The 15,654-nt window shown below is 35.3% G+C and overlaps 1 protein-coding gene across 3 annotated transcripts in view; it reads left to right on the plus strand.

The window, feature by feature from the left end:
- Window positions 1-2,290: 2,290 nt before the first annotated feature.
- The window catches only part of LOC143239667 (uncharacterized), a 31,947-nt gene continuing 18,583 nt past the window's right edge, over window positions 2,291-15,654 (plus strand). The window contains exon 1 of one of the 3 annotated variants that reach the window (XM_076481011.1): window positions 2,291-2,449. In XM_076481011.1, the coding sequence (XP_076337126.1) occupies window positions 2,337-2,449 (113 nt within the window). In that variant the 5' untranslated portion in view covers window positions 2,291-2,336. Of the gene's footprint in view, window positions 2,450-10,015; window positions 10,137-15,654 lie in introns of those variants that run through there. The other 2 variants (XM_076481012.1, XM_076481013.1) reach the window with 2 other exon arrangements.

Raw genomic sequence — 15,654 nt, forward strand, 5'->3', positions numbered from 1 at the left:
CTTTCCGAACACCCTGTATTTATTTGACATTGTTTTGTTACACAAACGATTTAACAAAGTGAAACTTCTGAAAGAAAGCTGCGCTAAGTTTATTTGTTTGTCGGCTTAAATTTCGACGCTAAAAATTGGATTTCGATACCCCTGGTGGGCAGAGCAAAGATAGCCTGTTGTGTGTATATATATATATGTATACCCTTAACAACAACTAAACCAGTGGATCAGTAAAATGTTATGCTATATATTCAAATAATGTGTTAGAAAATTACTGAACTAGCAAGTTTTACTTTAAATTACAGCAATTATAAAAGTAGTTTAGAGCTATTAAGAAAATGAAATAAATTTTAAATGATATTTCCTTCCTAATTATATTCACCAGTAAACAAAAGCTTTGACCTTGATGAGAACAATGAAAGTCACAAGTTAAAATTAAATGTTCAAGCACAAATTTACAAATGAACATTTATTATGTTCTAAATTGAAATTACTTATCCCAAGAGTTGGCGGTGGGTGGTGATGACTAGCTGCCTTCACTCTAGTCTTACATTGCTAAATTAGGGATGGCTAGCGCAGATAGCCCTCGAGCAGCTTTGCGCGAAATTGAAAAACAAGTTAATTTGAAATTACAGTTCAGGCTATTTGAAATCGTAATACATAACATAATATGTTGGGAGAGAGGAAAGTGCAAAATGAATTATAATACGTAACAAACTTCATAGAGGTTATTAATGACTTTCCTTAATTAGCAGTCCATGTTATTCTTTGTCGAAGTTTTTTCTTAGTGTTCGTGACGAGCAATTCTCTAGAGATTCGAACATAAACAGTATTAAAACAACATTTAGTTTCTAGATCACGCCCTCTTCTGTGAGATGTATTTGCAAGCAAATAGTCTTTTTCCATACGTCAAGATTCGTAATATTATTGCTAGTTTTATGGTAATCCAATGAACGTTACTGTGATTAATGCCAGTCTTTTCTGGTTTATCTACTCTCATATTTGTATGCCTCGCGTATTTAAGTGTTAAAGAAACAGTAGCAGACTCAACTAGGGAAATGTCTTGATGTTCAATGTCTCATTAACTCCTCATCACAAAAATTTAGCGTCTTTAGAAACCAGGCAGGGAAATGCACAACTACTTCCGTTTTTCACGGGTTATTTAACCACCTCTACACGGTACAAAGTTGTGTTGGAGTCAAAACTCGCACCAGTTATCAGAAATGGTAATGAGTAATTCACAAGAATGACAGGAATCTGACGACAAAACGATTTTTCTTTTGCTATTCCAAAGACAACTCTTCATTGCATTCGACTTTTCCGAGCGATGTAATTTTCAGTTATGAAAAACAGGTTCAAAACCTAAAACAAGAAAAGCTCGTATTAAGTTTGCTGTTTTCAGTCTAAACAATATATCTCGCGCAATACATGGGCTAAATAGGCAACTGTGAAGCTCCAAGATTCAGTCAAAGTTGTCCCTAATTTCAGAATACTCACAGGAAGGAAACAACTAATCAGCAGCACGTGACATACGAGAAGGCAGAGAAGGGCTTGACCTCACTTGCACTTCACTGGTATATCACGTAGCAACTTTATCAATGTAACACGTCAGCAACTCTTGTAGCATCCTTTTAGTCGTCCTCTCACAAAAATGTATGTGTGTGTGTTTTTCGTACAGCAAAGCCACAAAGGGCTATCTGCTCAGCCCACCGAGGGGAATCGAACCCCTGATTTTAGCGTTGTAAATCCGGAGACATACCGCTGTCTCTCACAAAAATAAAGATAGTTTTCAGTCATTACGTTATATTAAGACCCTTGACACAAAGTTGACATTCAGTCATTACGTTATATTAAGAACCTTGACACAAAGTTGACATTCAGTCATTACGTTATATTAAGAACCTTGACACAAAGTTGACATTCAGTCATTACGTTATATTAAGAACCTTGACACAAAGTTGACATTCAGTCATTACGTTATATTAAGAACCTTGACACAAAGTTGACAATCACTAAACAAATCGGAGTGAGTAAAACTCGTCATTTATTACATAGTTTTTCTTTTAAACAAAGAAATTTCTGGGTGAAAATTACAGGTCGAAGTAAGTGTACAATACTGTACATTTAACAGCAGTTTTAACTTTGCCTGCAAAACCTTTTTTTCTCCAGTACTTATATGTATCTCAGTTGTGCTTGTTGTTAATAATAAAACGCCCCCAAGTAAAACAGCGGTGTTTGTACATTCGAATGTACAGAAAAATGAGAAGCTGAATTTGGTGCAAGTTAGTGGAACAAATGAAGTTGAAGAGGTCACACGCAGATTCGATGTTTACGGAGTAATTGGCATGTTTTTTAGGGTAATTCAACATAGATTGCTACAAATCACTCGTAGCTACCATACACTGTCATCCTTACCAATTGCTGGTACCACAAGAGACCACTGGGCCACGGATAACCGGTTAGTTTATGTAATAATTGAATTTTCCTTTACACAGCTAGGCTAAATGAACATAGATGTTTTAATAATAGGTAATACTAATGTTACTAACCTATTTTTTATAGGTTTATGACTAATGACAAGAGATAGAATTCTTTCATGCCAGCCTACTATGTGACATGTGTTAAGTTTGACGCTGTAGTTTCTTTTGTAAAAATACACAATTCTGATGACGAAAACAGAATTCGCGTTCTTTCAGGTAATTCGTCATAACCAAATTTTACTATCTTAAATACTTTATTTGTAAGCAACTTAATCCCTATCCTATCCAGCACTTATTAGGGGTAAGAAGTAACATTATAATATTATATGTGTAACATATTTATTTTATATTATTCGAAATTGCTCCCTTCTTATACACAAACAGTGACTCAACAGTAAGTTTGAAGGCTTAAAACATTTTGACACCCGTTTTGGGCGGTTTTGCAGTTTTGGTGTTTAACAAAAATGAACAAATAAACTGAAACTGTCTATTAGTATGAAAAACCTTGTTGAATCTAGTTACAGTTGAGAAGTATAATCGACTTAAAAGTTTATGTTATATTGAGCTATTATACATCACGTATTAACTAATTTATTTACTTAATATTTAGGCTTAACGATTGAGAAATGTGTCTTTCGTCGTAAGCCTAATGTTATCTTTTTCATGAGTTTGACATAACGAATCAGGAATGTTTTTGTATCACAAAGAGAGAGAGAGAGAGAAATATTAATTCCGGAATAGTAAAATGTTTGATGACTTCTAAACGGGTATGACGAATATTAAAACTCGCCACCAGGTTCCGTATTACAGGTCTTCCCGCCTAGCTGTTTTCGGATTTCTCCATGACTGATTCTAACGATTAACAGAAGGGAAATTAAAGTTCGTTTTATAGAAGCTATCCGGTCAATATCTCCGTGAAAGAAAAACCTAGTGACAACTGGTCAACATGTACACCCTGTAGTTTGAAATAAGATCAAACTCAATTATCACACCAGAAAGAAAAAAAACGATAGCAAAATAAAACCATTTTAAAACTGTCATCTAATACTAATAAAGATGCAGTTTTATATTTCAAGAACTATAAACAACTAATCCTAACAATTAACTTACTGGCACAAAACACTTGTTACCTTCGTCACGTGTTTTTTTGCTGTTGTTTTTGTTTGTTTGTCAGCAAGATTTCTTGAAAACGATTGAACGGATTTTGACGAATGTTGAATAACAACAAAACTTAAAATTGATTAATTTTCGAAGGTTCAAGGTCAAATATCACAGCAAGCTCACAAATATCCAAAAAATCCCTATCTGTTCACATGGAAACCAATTTGTCACGCAATTTTTGTCCTTTAACTTTGTCAAAAATGAAAGGATTTTGATGACACTTGGACATAAATGAATTATTGTTTTTCATTGTTCAGCTGAAAATGGTCCATGTCCCTCGATAAAGATGGACATATTTTAAAATATGATCAACTCTGCGTGACAGGTATTCTTTCTACTGAGTATACAGCGGTAAGTCTTCGAATTTACAACGCTAAAATTAGAGGTTAGATTTCCCCTCGGGAAACTCAGCAGATAGCCCAATGTGGCTTTCCGATAAGAAAACACATGCACACATATTCTACTGAGTTAATCTTTTATATGATTCTGTTTAGGATTTTGTTTTACAAGCTTACTAAATAATCTCTGTGTCAGTATATTGTCAGGATAGTCTTATTTTCTCTTCGTTTTTAGGATACGAGTTTTTCGTTAGGTGATACATTGATAATAATATTTTTATTTTCTGTAACGTGTGCCATTTATATGGTGAATGTGCATTTTTAGTAAAATTATTTAAAAGCCTTGTAAAAGGTTGGTTTGCATTTCGCGCAAAGCTACACAACGGCTATCTGCGCTAGCCGTCCCTAATTTAGCAGTGTAAAACTAGAGGGAAGGCAGGTAGTCATGACCACCTACTGCCCACTATTGGACTACTCTTTTACTAACGAATAGTGGGATTGATCGTCACATTATAACACCCCCACGGCTGAAAGGGCAAGCATATTTGGTGTGATGGGGATTCGAACCCGTAACCCTCAGATTACGTGTTGAGTGATTTCACTACCAGGCCATTTACTTTTCATTCTAACCATTTGTTTCCTAATTCACTATTAGAAGTCTTAATCACGTATACAGGTTATATATTTAACAACAACAATAAGCCTAACACTGAATCGACGTTATATGTATTATGCATGATCGTAGTTGACTAAGCACCTTTATTTCTCGATAAACCCCCTAACTAAATAATAAAATTCAATAACAGAAACATTTATTTCAGGAGAGATGGCACATAGTTCATCAAGTGCTCTTGTCATTCAAGTGTTTGAGCCAGGACCTGCTGCTCAACACACTCAGCATTTTCAGCTGTTGAGAACGTTATAAATGTCTCACTTAATCTCGTTATTCGATTAAGAGTAGCAATTTATCGGAGGATACTCAAGACTAGTTGCTCCCTCTACCCCTAATCCTCAGTTTTAAAGCCTAGTTATGGCCTCTGACTTGACTGTTTAAGTCCACGTTCAAAAATATCAATCTTATGTTTTTGTTTGAAAAAACGTTTGTAAAAGTATGTTACGGCAACAGAGATATAAGAAGTATGTTTAGTTATTTAGTTTACTTGTCATGTTAAGCTTGTCATTACCAACATTAGTGTCGTAATTTCCTGTTCGGATTTTTATTTTCAACAATCGTAGAGACACCGACATCTGTTTGTCTACATCATCCCCTTTTCATACAATGTGTATAAACTACTGTAACTCATAACAAAATCTTTCAAATATGGGGAATTTACAAGTCCATAATTTATGTTTACGCGAACATTTAACCTTAGAATCATATGTAGGCAGTTCCTCAAAGCTTTTATTCATCTTCTGATTTTCCATTTGTTTGATACATAATTCAGAATATAATGATATTCAAAGTAATCTCGTAAGATCATTTAACAACAATAAATAACATTCATAAACTTGTTACCTAACATTTAATCAGATCCTGAATTGTGATATACTCCACCGAGAACAGATTTAAATGGATCCAAATATAACGAAGTGAATAGTTACCATATTAGGTGAATGGGTTTGTGATAAATTTGAATGGATGGGGTTGAAAGATTAAGAAAATAACGCTCTTTTTCTGTTGCTGTTATTATTCAAATTAAAGTACAAAGAATCGATTTAAATAACTTAAATTGTAATATATTTCCATTGAAAGTAAAGATGTCAGATAAAACCTTGGTTTGCAGTAGAAATAAAAATACTGAATTAGTGTTATAATTTTTGTATGCTGAAAATTTATTTGCGATAGATGCTTATCTATGCTAACAAGTTTAGCAGCCCCCAATGGCTCAGCGGTATGTCTGCGGACTTCCAACGCTAAAACCGGGTTTCGATACCCGTGGTGGGCATTGTGGGCACAGATAGCCCATTGTGTAGCTTTCTGCTTAATTCAAAACAACAACAACAACAAGTTTAGCAATTCTCGTTTAGTTCTGCCCTCTGTATGCAGATATTTTCTTCAGGCATGACACACGTCTTTTGTTTCTCCCTATTAGAATTAAATTATCCCAACATTTCTCTCATCCATATCAATTCTCCATCATTAGAAGTGTAAAATACTCATGTGACTTTCTCTATAAACGTCAATCGAATCATCACTTCAAAGTCTGATAGAAGACGTAAGCACGGGAGGAATATGGGAAGGAAGGGTGAGAAGTGTGAAAGGGGGAAGTATATATTGAAAATGTATTTTATATAAAGAAAAATTATAACTTCCGATACGATACTTCCTTCCTCTCATAAGATTAACTAGAATCTCACTTTATTTATGTGGAGAGACCAGTACAAGGAAATGAAAATATCACCTAAAATCATCCAAAGGATACCCCTGAAAATGAGAGGGCCAGATCCAAAGATCTGATGAGGGAGGCTGCATTATTTCTGATCAGGTATACTCTTTTGCATCAATGAAATGTGCGTAGAATCAACAAATTTATGAAGTGATTACATCGCGAGATTTATCAACTGGAAGCAATCTTGTGGAACAATCCTCTCAAGGATGATCATTGCGAAGCCATGAAAGTTAAAGTGAGTCAACGTGGTTGTGCAGTACGGATTTCTGATTGAGGAATATCTGGTCAGGCGCCACTCACCACAGGTGGGTATCTCTCTAAAGAATTAATGAAGTAAGTACACCTGAAATCAAAATAATTTATGAGTATAGACTCACCCAATCAGTTCTACTAAAATTTGATGAATGGCTACAAAATAGAATACGAAAACCTGACGAAGAAGAAACTATGATATGGTGTAAATAATGGGAGATGAACGGTTTAGGTGTAGTTCGCATGAACTATTGTATAATTTACTTCAATGGCCGACAAAGGCAAGATGCGAGGAAAACGTTAAGGTGTTGAATCTGATGAGAAGACACCTTGAACGAATTCCAGTGGGAAGAAAGCGAAGAACAGAGAACTGAATTAAATGTTGAACCCAAATGATGAGGATGGAAGGTAATAGATCATGAACAGGGGAAGACTGCCAAGGGATAAAGAGGCGGAAATGTGTACCATGGAAAGAATCCATATAGGAATAAGATATAAAGTATATCTGGATCAGGATGAGGGTAGAGATGAGAAACAGCAAACACGAGGACTTACCCACTGAGATCTTTGGGAGGAAGAAATGACCCACATAAAGAAAATAGATGTGGTGACTAATCAATGGTGAACAACCCAAATCTTCAATGTCCACAGGCTAAGACGAGAAGAAAATATTTTTAAAGTAATGGTGAAACATGAAGCACAACGAAGTAGGATCAAGTGTAAGGGAATGGAAAACCATGAAGTCTGGAAGACAAGGTCATGAGGGGGATGTATTAACGTAATAAGAACAGGGGGAAGCAAAAAGTCGATGGTGTAACGAAAAACAAATGGTATAGGATAAGGCAGCCCGATAACCTTAGATCAAAGACACTGTAAAGACTTTTGATTGAAAAGCCATGTGCGACATTTAGACACAGTAGATCAGACAGTGGGGAATTGGAATCTATGACCAAATGTGGAACACTTTCCACTTCTGCTGATACATTGAAGAAAGATACAGGGAATGAGCCAAAAGCCAAAAGGAAAGCAACTCACTAACAGAAAACTGACCTCTTTATCAAAGACTGAATAAAAATCAGGTGTGAAGATAAATGACATAAACGGCGAAAGGTAGAACCAGTGACCAAGTCTGATGAAGAATGGAGGAAGACAAGGGGAAAAGTGCTAGTGAGAAAAGCTGCAGTTGGAGTAATCGTGCAAACCACAATTGAGCTGGCCAATAGGGAGGAGTTTAAAAGACTCGAAAGGAGTGGTATAGATGGAAGAGATCGCTCAACTAAGTAATTGGATAGAAGGATAAACATAAATGACCAATCGTGGGACCAATCTTGGCTGAATTGAGTGCCCAAGCCGAAGAATGAGGTACCGGGGACCATAAAAGGAGTAATTTGTAATGGAGAGTTGTGGCAAATGCATCACATGTGGAAAACCACAAAGATTGCAAAGTTGTTGAAACCATTCAAATTTTTAACTACGTTTATTAAATTTTAACGTCTTAAAAATCGTTCAATCTGGCTAGTGACCTTCTACGAAGTCAATGGTATTGACAAAACTACGGTGGCAAGTCTGAGGGCTTATGACACTGAAAATTGGATTTCGATAATCGCAGTGGGTATAGTACAGCTAGCCGGTTATGAAACTTTGTGCGCGATAGCGGAGTGATGAAAGTGAATTAATTATATATACATACATAAACATAATGACCGGATTAAGACCTTTATAGGCCCTAAGCACTGAAAAGATTATGGTGCCCCAAGTATATAGGCCCGGCATGGCCAGGTGGGTTAGGGCGTTCTACTCGTAGTCTGAGGGTTACGGATTCGAATCCCCGTTGCACCAAACATGCTCGCCCGTTCAGCCGTGGGGGTGTTATAATGTGACGATCAATCCCACTATTCGTTGGTTAAAGAGTAGCCCAAGAGTTGGCTGTGGGGGGTGATGATTAGCTTCCTTCCCTCTAGTCTTACACTGCTAAATTAGGGACGGCTAGAGTAGATAGCTCTCGTGTAGCTTTTCGAGAAATTCAAAAACAAAGAAAACAAAAACAAACCCATGTGTATATAATTTAAAGGCCCTACATGGCCAGATGGATAAGGCGCTCGACACGTAATCAGAGGGTCGCGAGTTCGAATCCCCGTCACACAAAACATGCTCGCCCTTTCAGCCGTGGGGGCGTTCTTTGTGTCAGTTATTCGTTGGTAAAAGAGTAGCCCAAGAGTTGGCGGTGGGTGGTGATGACTAGCTGCCTTCCCTCTAGTCTTACACTGTTAAATTAGGGACGGCTAGCGTAGATAGCTCTCGTGTCGCTTTTCGCAAAATTCAAAACAAAATAAAACAAATATAATTTAAAACAAAAACAATAATAAACATAAAATAAATTATCTTTCAAACTGAAACAAACTCAGATGCTGAAATTAAAATAGCTTTTTCTAGATTTTATGATTGCAAAATTCTGGATCATTTCATCGAAGAACGTCGATGGTTAGGTGAAGATAAGTAATAGTGTTTGTTTGTTTTTGAATTTCGCGCAAAACTACACGAGGGCTATCTACGCTAGCCGTACATAATTTAGCATGTTTTCTGTGGAATATCAAATTCTTACCAAAGAAAATTCCTTTTATTTTTTCTTTGGTGTTCCTTCTTTGCTGGTACCCTAAGCACGTGCTTAGTCTGAATGTAAAAATGTATCTTTGTTAACCCGAAGATGACCTAAAATGGTCAAAACGTTGTTTCTGCTTTATTGGTAAAAGGGTCAATACCCGTACCAGCCATCCCGAGATCGATTTTTACTTCAAGTGGGTGATTCGTCATCATGAATATGATTAGTCTGTCTACTGGGTAATCCAGCACTGACAAACATACATGTATATTTATTTGTATGATTATATTACACTAATAAAAATTGTAGAATTTCGATGAAATATAAAGGTCTAGAAAGAGGAGCTGTCGAATTAAAAATATGTTTGTAAAAAATAGTTTACTTTGGAAACCGTGATAAAAAACAAAACAAGATCGGCCAAACTAAGTGAAACCCTGTTGGCAGACATCCGACTTCCGAAATTATGTCATTTTAAGATATGAAATCCAATACATTGTGTCTAGTTTGTTGTTGTTTTTTTGGCAACTGCATAGCGGATCATAGAATGGCTCTTAATTTGCTTTTAAGGACAAATTTTTAAAACGAATAGCTCCGTCATTTCATAGCCGATTTGAGATATAATTACAGTTTTGGACTCAGAAGGTTAAACCCAAGCTCTTATAGATTAGTTTACGTCTAATAATGCTTCAAATAATTTCAATTTAAGGGTAGGTAGGTAAACATGAGTAATAAAATAGGATCAGGTAAACGCTTGCAAAACAATTGTTATTGGTGGAAAACAAAAATACAGCTAATAAAAATGGAAAAAGAAAAAAGCTTTCTTAGGCTAATTTATTCTGCTTCAGGCCGAAATAATTTAAAGAGCCGCACAATTTCCAGGTGAATGAGTCAACTTGAAGCTGTCTTAGGAATAAGATAAAGAAAGGTAAAGTAAGAAGACTTAGAAAATTATATCTCGTGGGCTGAAATGCTTGTTATACGTCTACCTACTTAGTAAAAACAAAAATATTTGAAACTGTTTAGGATGTTTTCGAAAATATTTTATAACTGGATATTTTGAACTGTAAGTGTAAATGCTTCCATTTATGCGTTTTTAAAGTAAAATATACGAATTAAAAAACAGAAACAGGAAATTAACTTACATTGTTTCTTAAATCATATTTAAATAATTATAGCTCTTGTCTTAATTGATGGTTCCATAGTTGTTTATGCTTGTCTTAAATGTACTTTATGTAGAGATCTGGACTACAAGATCCTTGTTCCCTATTTGGAAAGAATAAAATGTTACAAGGATTACTTTGGATGTTAGATTGTTTTATTTGTTTGTAGGTAAATACAAAGCAATAGAATGGGCTATCTGTTCTCTGCTCACCACGGGTGTCGAAACCCGGTTTCTAGCGTTATTAGTCAGCGAACATGCCGCTGTGCCACTAGGAGACGTGATAAATGATGAACCATATTGTTGTCGTATTAGTTTATTATTAAAAATGGGTGTGGTTTGGTTTGTTTTGAATTTCGCGCAAAGCTACATGAGGGCCATCTGTGCTAGCCGTCCCTAGGTCAGCAGAGTAAGATTTGAGGGAAGGCAGCTAGTCATCACCACCCACGGCTGAAAGGGCGAGCATGTTTGGTGTGATGGGATTCGAACTTACGACCCTCGGATTACGAGTTGAGTGCCTTAACCACCTGGCCATGCCGAGCCATTGAAAATGGGAACAAAAGCTTTTGGGCAGTTAGTAATTTGAGACAGGAATTTGATTTTTTTATTCAAGTTTGTTTGTTGGTAAGTTCAAAGCTACACAACACGTTATTTATGCTTTGACTACCATTGGTGTCGTTATAATTCGGTGGTCCACTGGGGTGGGGGTGGAGCTTTTATTGAAATCGTTTTGAATTTCTTCGTGTGAAAATGAACCCTTGTGACGATAAGTGTTGGTTTGTTTTTCTTAATTGGATATTTGCACTTTTTTAGTCGTAGGGGAATCGATTTCCACATATCAGTTTATACCAACCGTGTGATGTGACAACAAATAGAGTAATAGTAAATTAACTTTCAATTGAAGGTTCGCATCAATCATAATGTAAACACAGCACGAATAAAGGTTTACAGAATTATGTTTTAATTTAAGTTTTCACTTTTGAATACCGTACCACTAGAATCAGCTCTGGACTCGGTACTAACCACACTGTATTCAAAGCTAACATCAAAAACTATTCTCTATAAAACTGATATCTTTGAACATATTGACTTGGAAGCGGATTTCGCTGGCATGGCAAAGTTGAAAACAGTGTGAAAAATGATAGAAACCCTCGAATACTGCTGTTAAAGCGATATCGACCGAGCGATTAATCTTTTTTGGAACTTAGCCAAATCTAGACTTTAAGTTTTAGCAATGTAACTGATCAAGAACATGAATTCCTTCAGCTGACAAAAGCAGAAGGTTTCGTTAGAAATAAATGTGAAAATGAATCGTGTAGCTTTAGGCAGATGTATTTAACCATCTTACTTTTACGACATTTCCTAATACATAATTGAAAAAAAACACACAAAGAAATCGATATACCTCTGTCAAAATGAGCCATACAGTGACAGAACATTTAACAACTAGATCATTTAGTCTCAAACTTTCACGTAAGGGCTTCAATTAACAGATGTCTACACTACGAAAACTAACATCAGTGTAAAAATTCATCTCGTTCTGAATAAACAATACATCAAAATGTACCTAAATGTTTGTTTTATATTCGAAACATTTTGAGTATACAATATCAAATTGAGAAAAAAACAACTACTCTCATATTTTTACCCACGAACCAGGGTTGCTGAGAAAGGTTTTATTTTTAAAGTAGATTCAGTATTTTTAATCCTTTCAAGGCCTTTTATCATTTCTACCTCTCCTGATCATATGTCCAACTCGTTTTATAACTACATTTTAGTTGTTGTTTTGAATTAAGCACAAAACTACACAACGGGCTCTCTGTGCTCTATCCACCATGGGTATCGAAGCCCCGTTTTAAGCGTTGTAAGTCCGCAGACATACAGCTGAGCCACTGGGAGACATTTTAGTTGTTATGATTTATATTTAATTCGTTTAAAGGTAAGAAGGATATTGTATGCTCCTAACATTTGATGTCAGTTATTCTAAAGTTAGTATTTAAATTTATGTTGTTCCTTGATTATTTTTTTTTACTTTTAGATGGAAAGGTTTAATCTAATCCTACCTTAATTGCATTAGCAAATAAACAGAATTACTTTTATAATGTGTATTTACAGCTGGTTTCTTTATACGCTTATCATGTTCAGACTTCTTTTTATATATCTATATTTGTGCGTGTGTGTGTATTTTATTATAACAAAGCCACATCGAACTATCTGTTGAGTCCGCCGAAGGGAATGGAACCCCTGATTGTAACGCTGTAAATCCGCAGACTTGCTGCTGTACTAGCAGGGGACCATCTATATTTTATATAGTTAATGCTTCAAAATTTTCTCACGTTACACTTAGATTTTAATATTTCATCACAAACATATTATATACATTTCGATGTACTAAATTATCATGTCTAGTAATTTATTCATTCCATTTACGAGGCCTGGCATGGCCAAGCGTGTTAAGGCGTGCGACTCGTAATCTGAGGGTCGCGGGTTCGCATCCCAGTCGCGCCAAACATGCCCGCCCTTTCAGCCGTGGGGGCGTTATAATGTGACGGTCAATCCCACTATTCGTTGGTAAAAGAGTAGCCCAAGAGTTGGCGGTGGGTGGTGATGACTAGCTGCCTTCCCTCTAGTCTTACACTGCTAAATTAGGGACGGCTAGCACAGACAGCCCTCGAGTAGCTTTGTGCGAAATTCAAAAAAAACAAACAAACAAACAAACAACCATTTACGAAGAAACAAAAATTGAGGTTTATAACTAACAGCCAAAAATAGATTTAATCTATTACAAATAAGTTGTATCTGATTTTCTACCTAAAGTTTTTGTCTGAATATTGAATTTATAAATTCTGAAACATTTCCTCGTGCTTTGTACCAAACCTATTAATACAACTTAGGAAATGTGTTATACTTTTCAAATTTCTCTCATTAAATGTCTTTGGCGAACAGATACATGTGCTTAATATCTGTTATAGTTATATAATATTAAACGTTTCTGGCAATCCTTTAAACACATTAAGATATATGTAACACTAGTAGAAATCACAATATCACCAAGATGTGTAATATAAATAGAACGAGCTCAATCGACACAAACAATGCTATTTACATACAGAGTAAATAATAAAAATTCCAAAGTTGATTCCATAATTATAATGGAATCCCTTAAATTTTTGCTAGACTTTGTAACCACAAATCTATTAATTAAGGATTGGTATCATCTCTAGAATTATATAAATGATTAATTATAATATTATATTGCGAGTTATGGTATGAAGCGGCTTTGTTGAATCTGTCAAACATACGTTACCAACATTCCAACGGTTTTATTTATTTTTAATCTTATAGGTTAAGTTTGAAATATTGTATCTAGAAATAATGTTTTACCAATAATCCCACGGCCTTATTTATTATTGTAATCTCATCTGCTAAGTATATTATTAGTTTGTTATTATACAGGGTGTTCGGAAAGTCACTGTGCAGTTTTGTCTGTTAATGAATATATAAGTGCACAGTGACTTTCCGAACACCCTGTATAATATTTTGAAGTAAATTACGGTGAAATATTTCAACATACGTCTCTATGACCTTAATGAAGGTAGCTTTGCGCGAAATTCAAAAAACAAAATTATCTTCGTAAATCTATAATTATCTCATTCCCTTCTAAAGGGCTGTATGTTTGTCATTATACATTGTTGTCTTCAAAGGTAGTTTCACGTTAAAGATAGCTAATTATTCTCTTTTTCTTTTCGGCTTTCAGGAATACTTTGGGTACTTTGTTATAAGGGTTAGTAATTCTACGAACACATGAGTGGGACAGAGGTAAAGGTGTTGATACTGGTACTAAGAGTTTTTTAAAAATATGCGTTTTACGTTTGACTAGGAGTTTTCTTTCCTCTGCGTTCAGCCGTATTATATTATAATGACAAGGTCGTGTATCATTTTATAAGTTTTGTGATTTTTGTTTATTTTGTAGTGTCTGATATTTGTTTCTATTATGACAAAGCGAATGCATCGAACCCGAAATCTTTTTCTAAAACACCTGATATTAAATTTCACATTTAACAAGTTATAAAGTGGCGGAAGGCATACAGAGTGTGTTGTTAGAGAGAGAGCCAATTCCCAAAAAAATAATATACATCAGCGACTGTGGCTTAGGAAAAGAGTTATTGTATATGGGTTCCTCATTTGAGTAATATCATGTTATTTATCTATTGTCCTCTTCATTAAGTATATGATATACTACTTAATATATCAAATACATTTACATTTATTTTACGTCAATATGCCCTTAATTATAAAACATGTATTACAAAGATTGAGTGTCATTATTAATTTAGAATTTTTATTTAGAGTTAGTCTGGACATACTAATCTGGCCCAAGCTCGTGGATTTACGGACGAAACTGTTGTTAACAGCAAGGGTGCCCAACTAACAAAACAATCCACACTAGTTTTTATAAATAGCCACGTAAGAAAAGTGCATTTGATTAATTATTCTGATGACCAGATAGCCTACTGTGATTGGAAGAATTTTTTTTTAAATTTTAACTTTCAGGTTTTCTCCTGATTTCACTGCTGTATAGTTTCCTCAATATCTGAATAAAAGTTTTCGATTTTATCTTCTTCATTATCAGATGATGGCGCATAAACTTGTGGGATAATTAAATCAGTGTTTTATCTAAATCTTGAATACGATTATACCATCTCGGACAAACCAAAAGCTTTTCACGTAGTTGCTTGATTTCTCTTTGAACCAGTATGAAGTAGGAGTCTACCATGCCCTCTGTGCATTATATATTATTCAAAGATCTTTATTGAAGTGAAAGTTTCCGAAGATTTCTTGTAGTTGTTTTCTGTGCACTATTGGCATAAAAACAGTTTGTCTGGAAAAACGTCGATATTTCTTTGTTCTAGCGTGGCCGTTTCTCTCAGTCTTCCTTCACATCAGATATCGCCTTATTTAGCTTCTTAAAATGCTTAACGTTGGCCGAATGGATGATATTGGTGTATCTCGTCCAGCAAATGCCATGAGAAATCGTTTCTTCACGTACTCACGCCATCTTGAGGAAAAGAAACCAGTGGTTTCGAGTAAGCTCGAACCCGGTTTTATAGGTCGTTTGTGTATATTTTATACGTGTTTTAGTTGCTTTTCAGTTCATCTAACCATTTTTACGTCCGATTTTGGTAGACCTATATTGAGTGAGTGTACACTCAACTACGCACCTCACTGGATATTTTTCTTGCTGTCATGTCACTAATAAAGACTGTATCACTTAACGAGAACA

This window comes from Tachypleus tridentatus, chromosome 13, assembly GCF_004210375.1.
Source record: "Tachypleus tridentatus isolate NWPU-2018 chromosome 13, ASM421037v1, whole genome shotgun sequence".
Classification (NCBI taxonomy): Eukaryota; Metazoa; Arthropoda; class Merostomata; order Xiphosura; family Limulidae; genus Tachypleus; species Tachypleus tridentatus.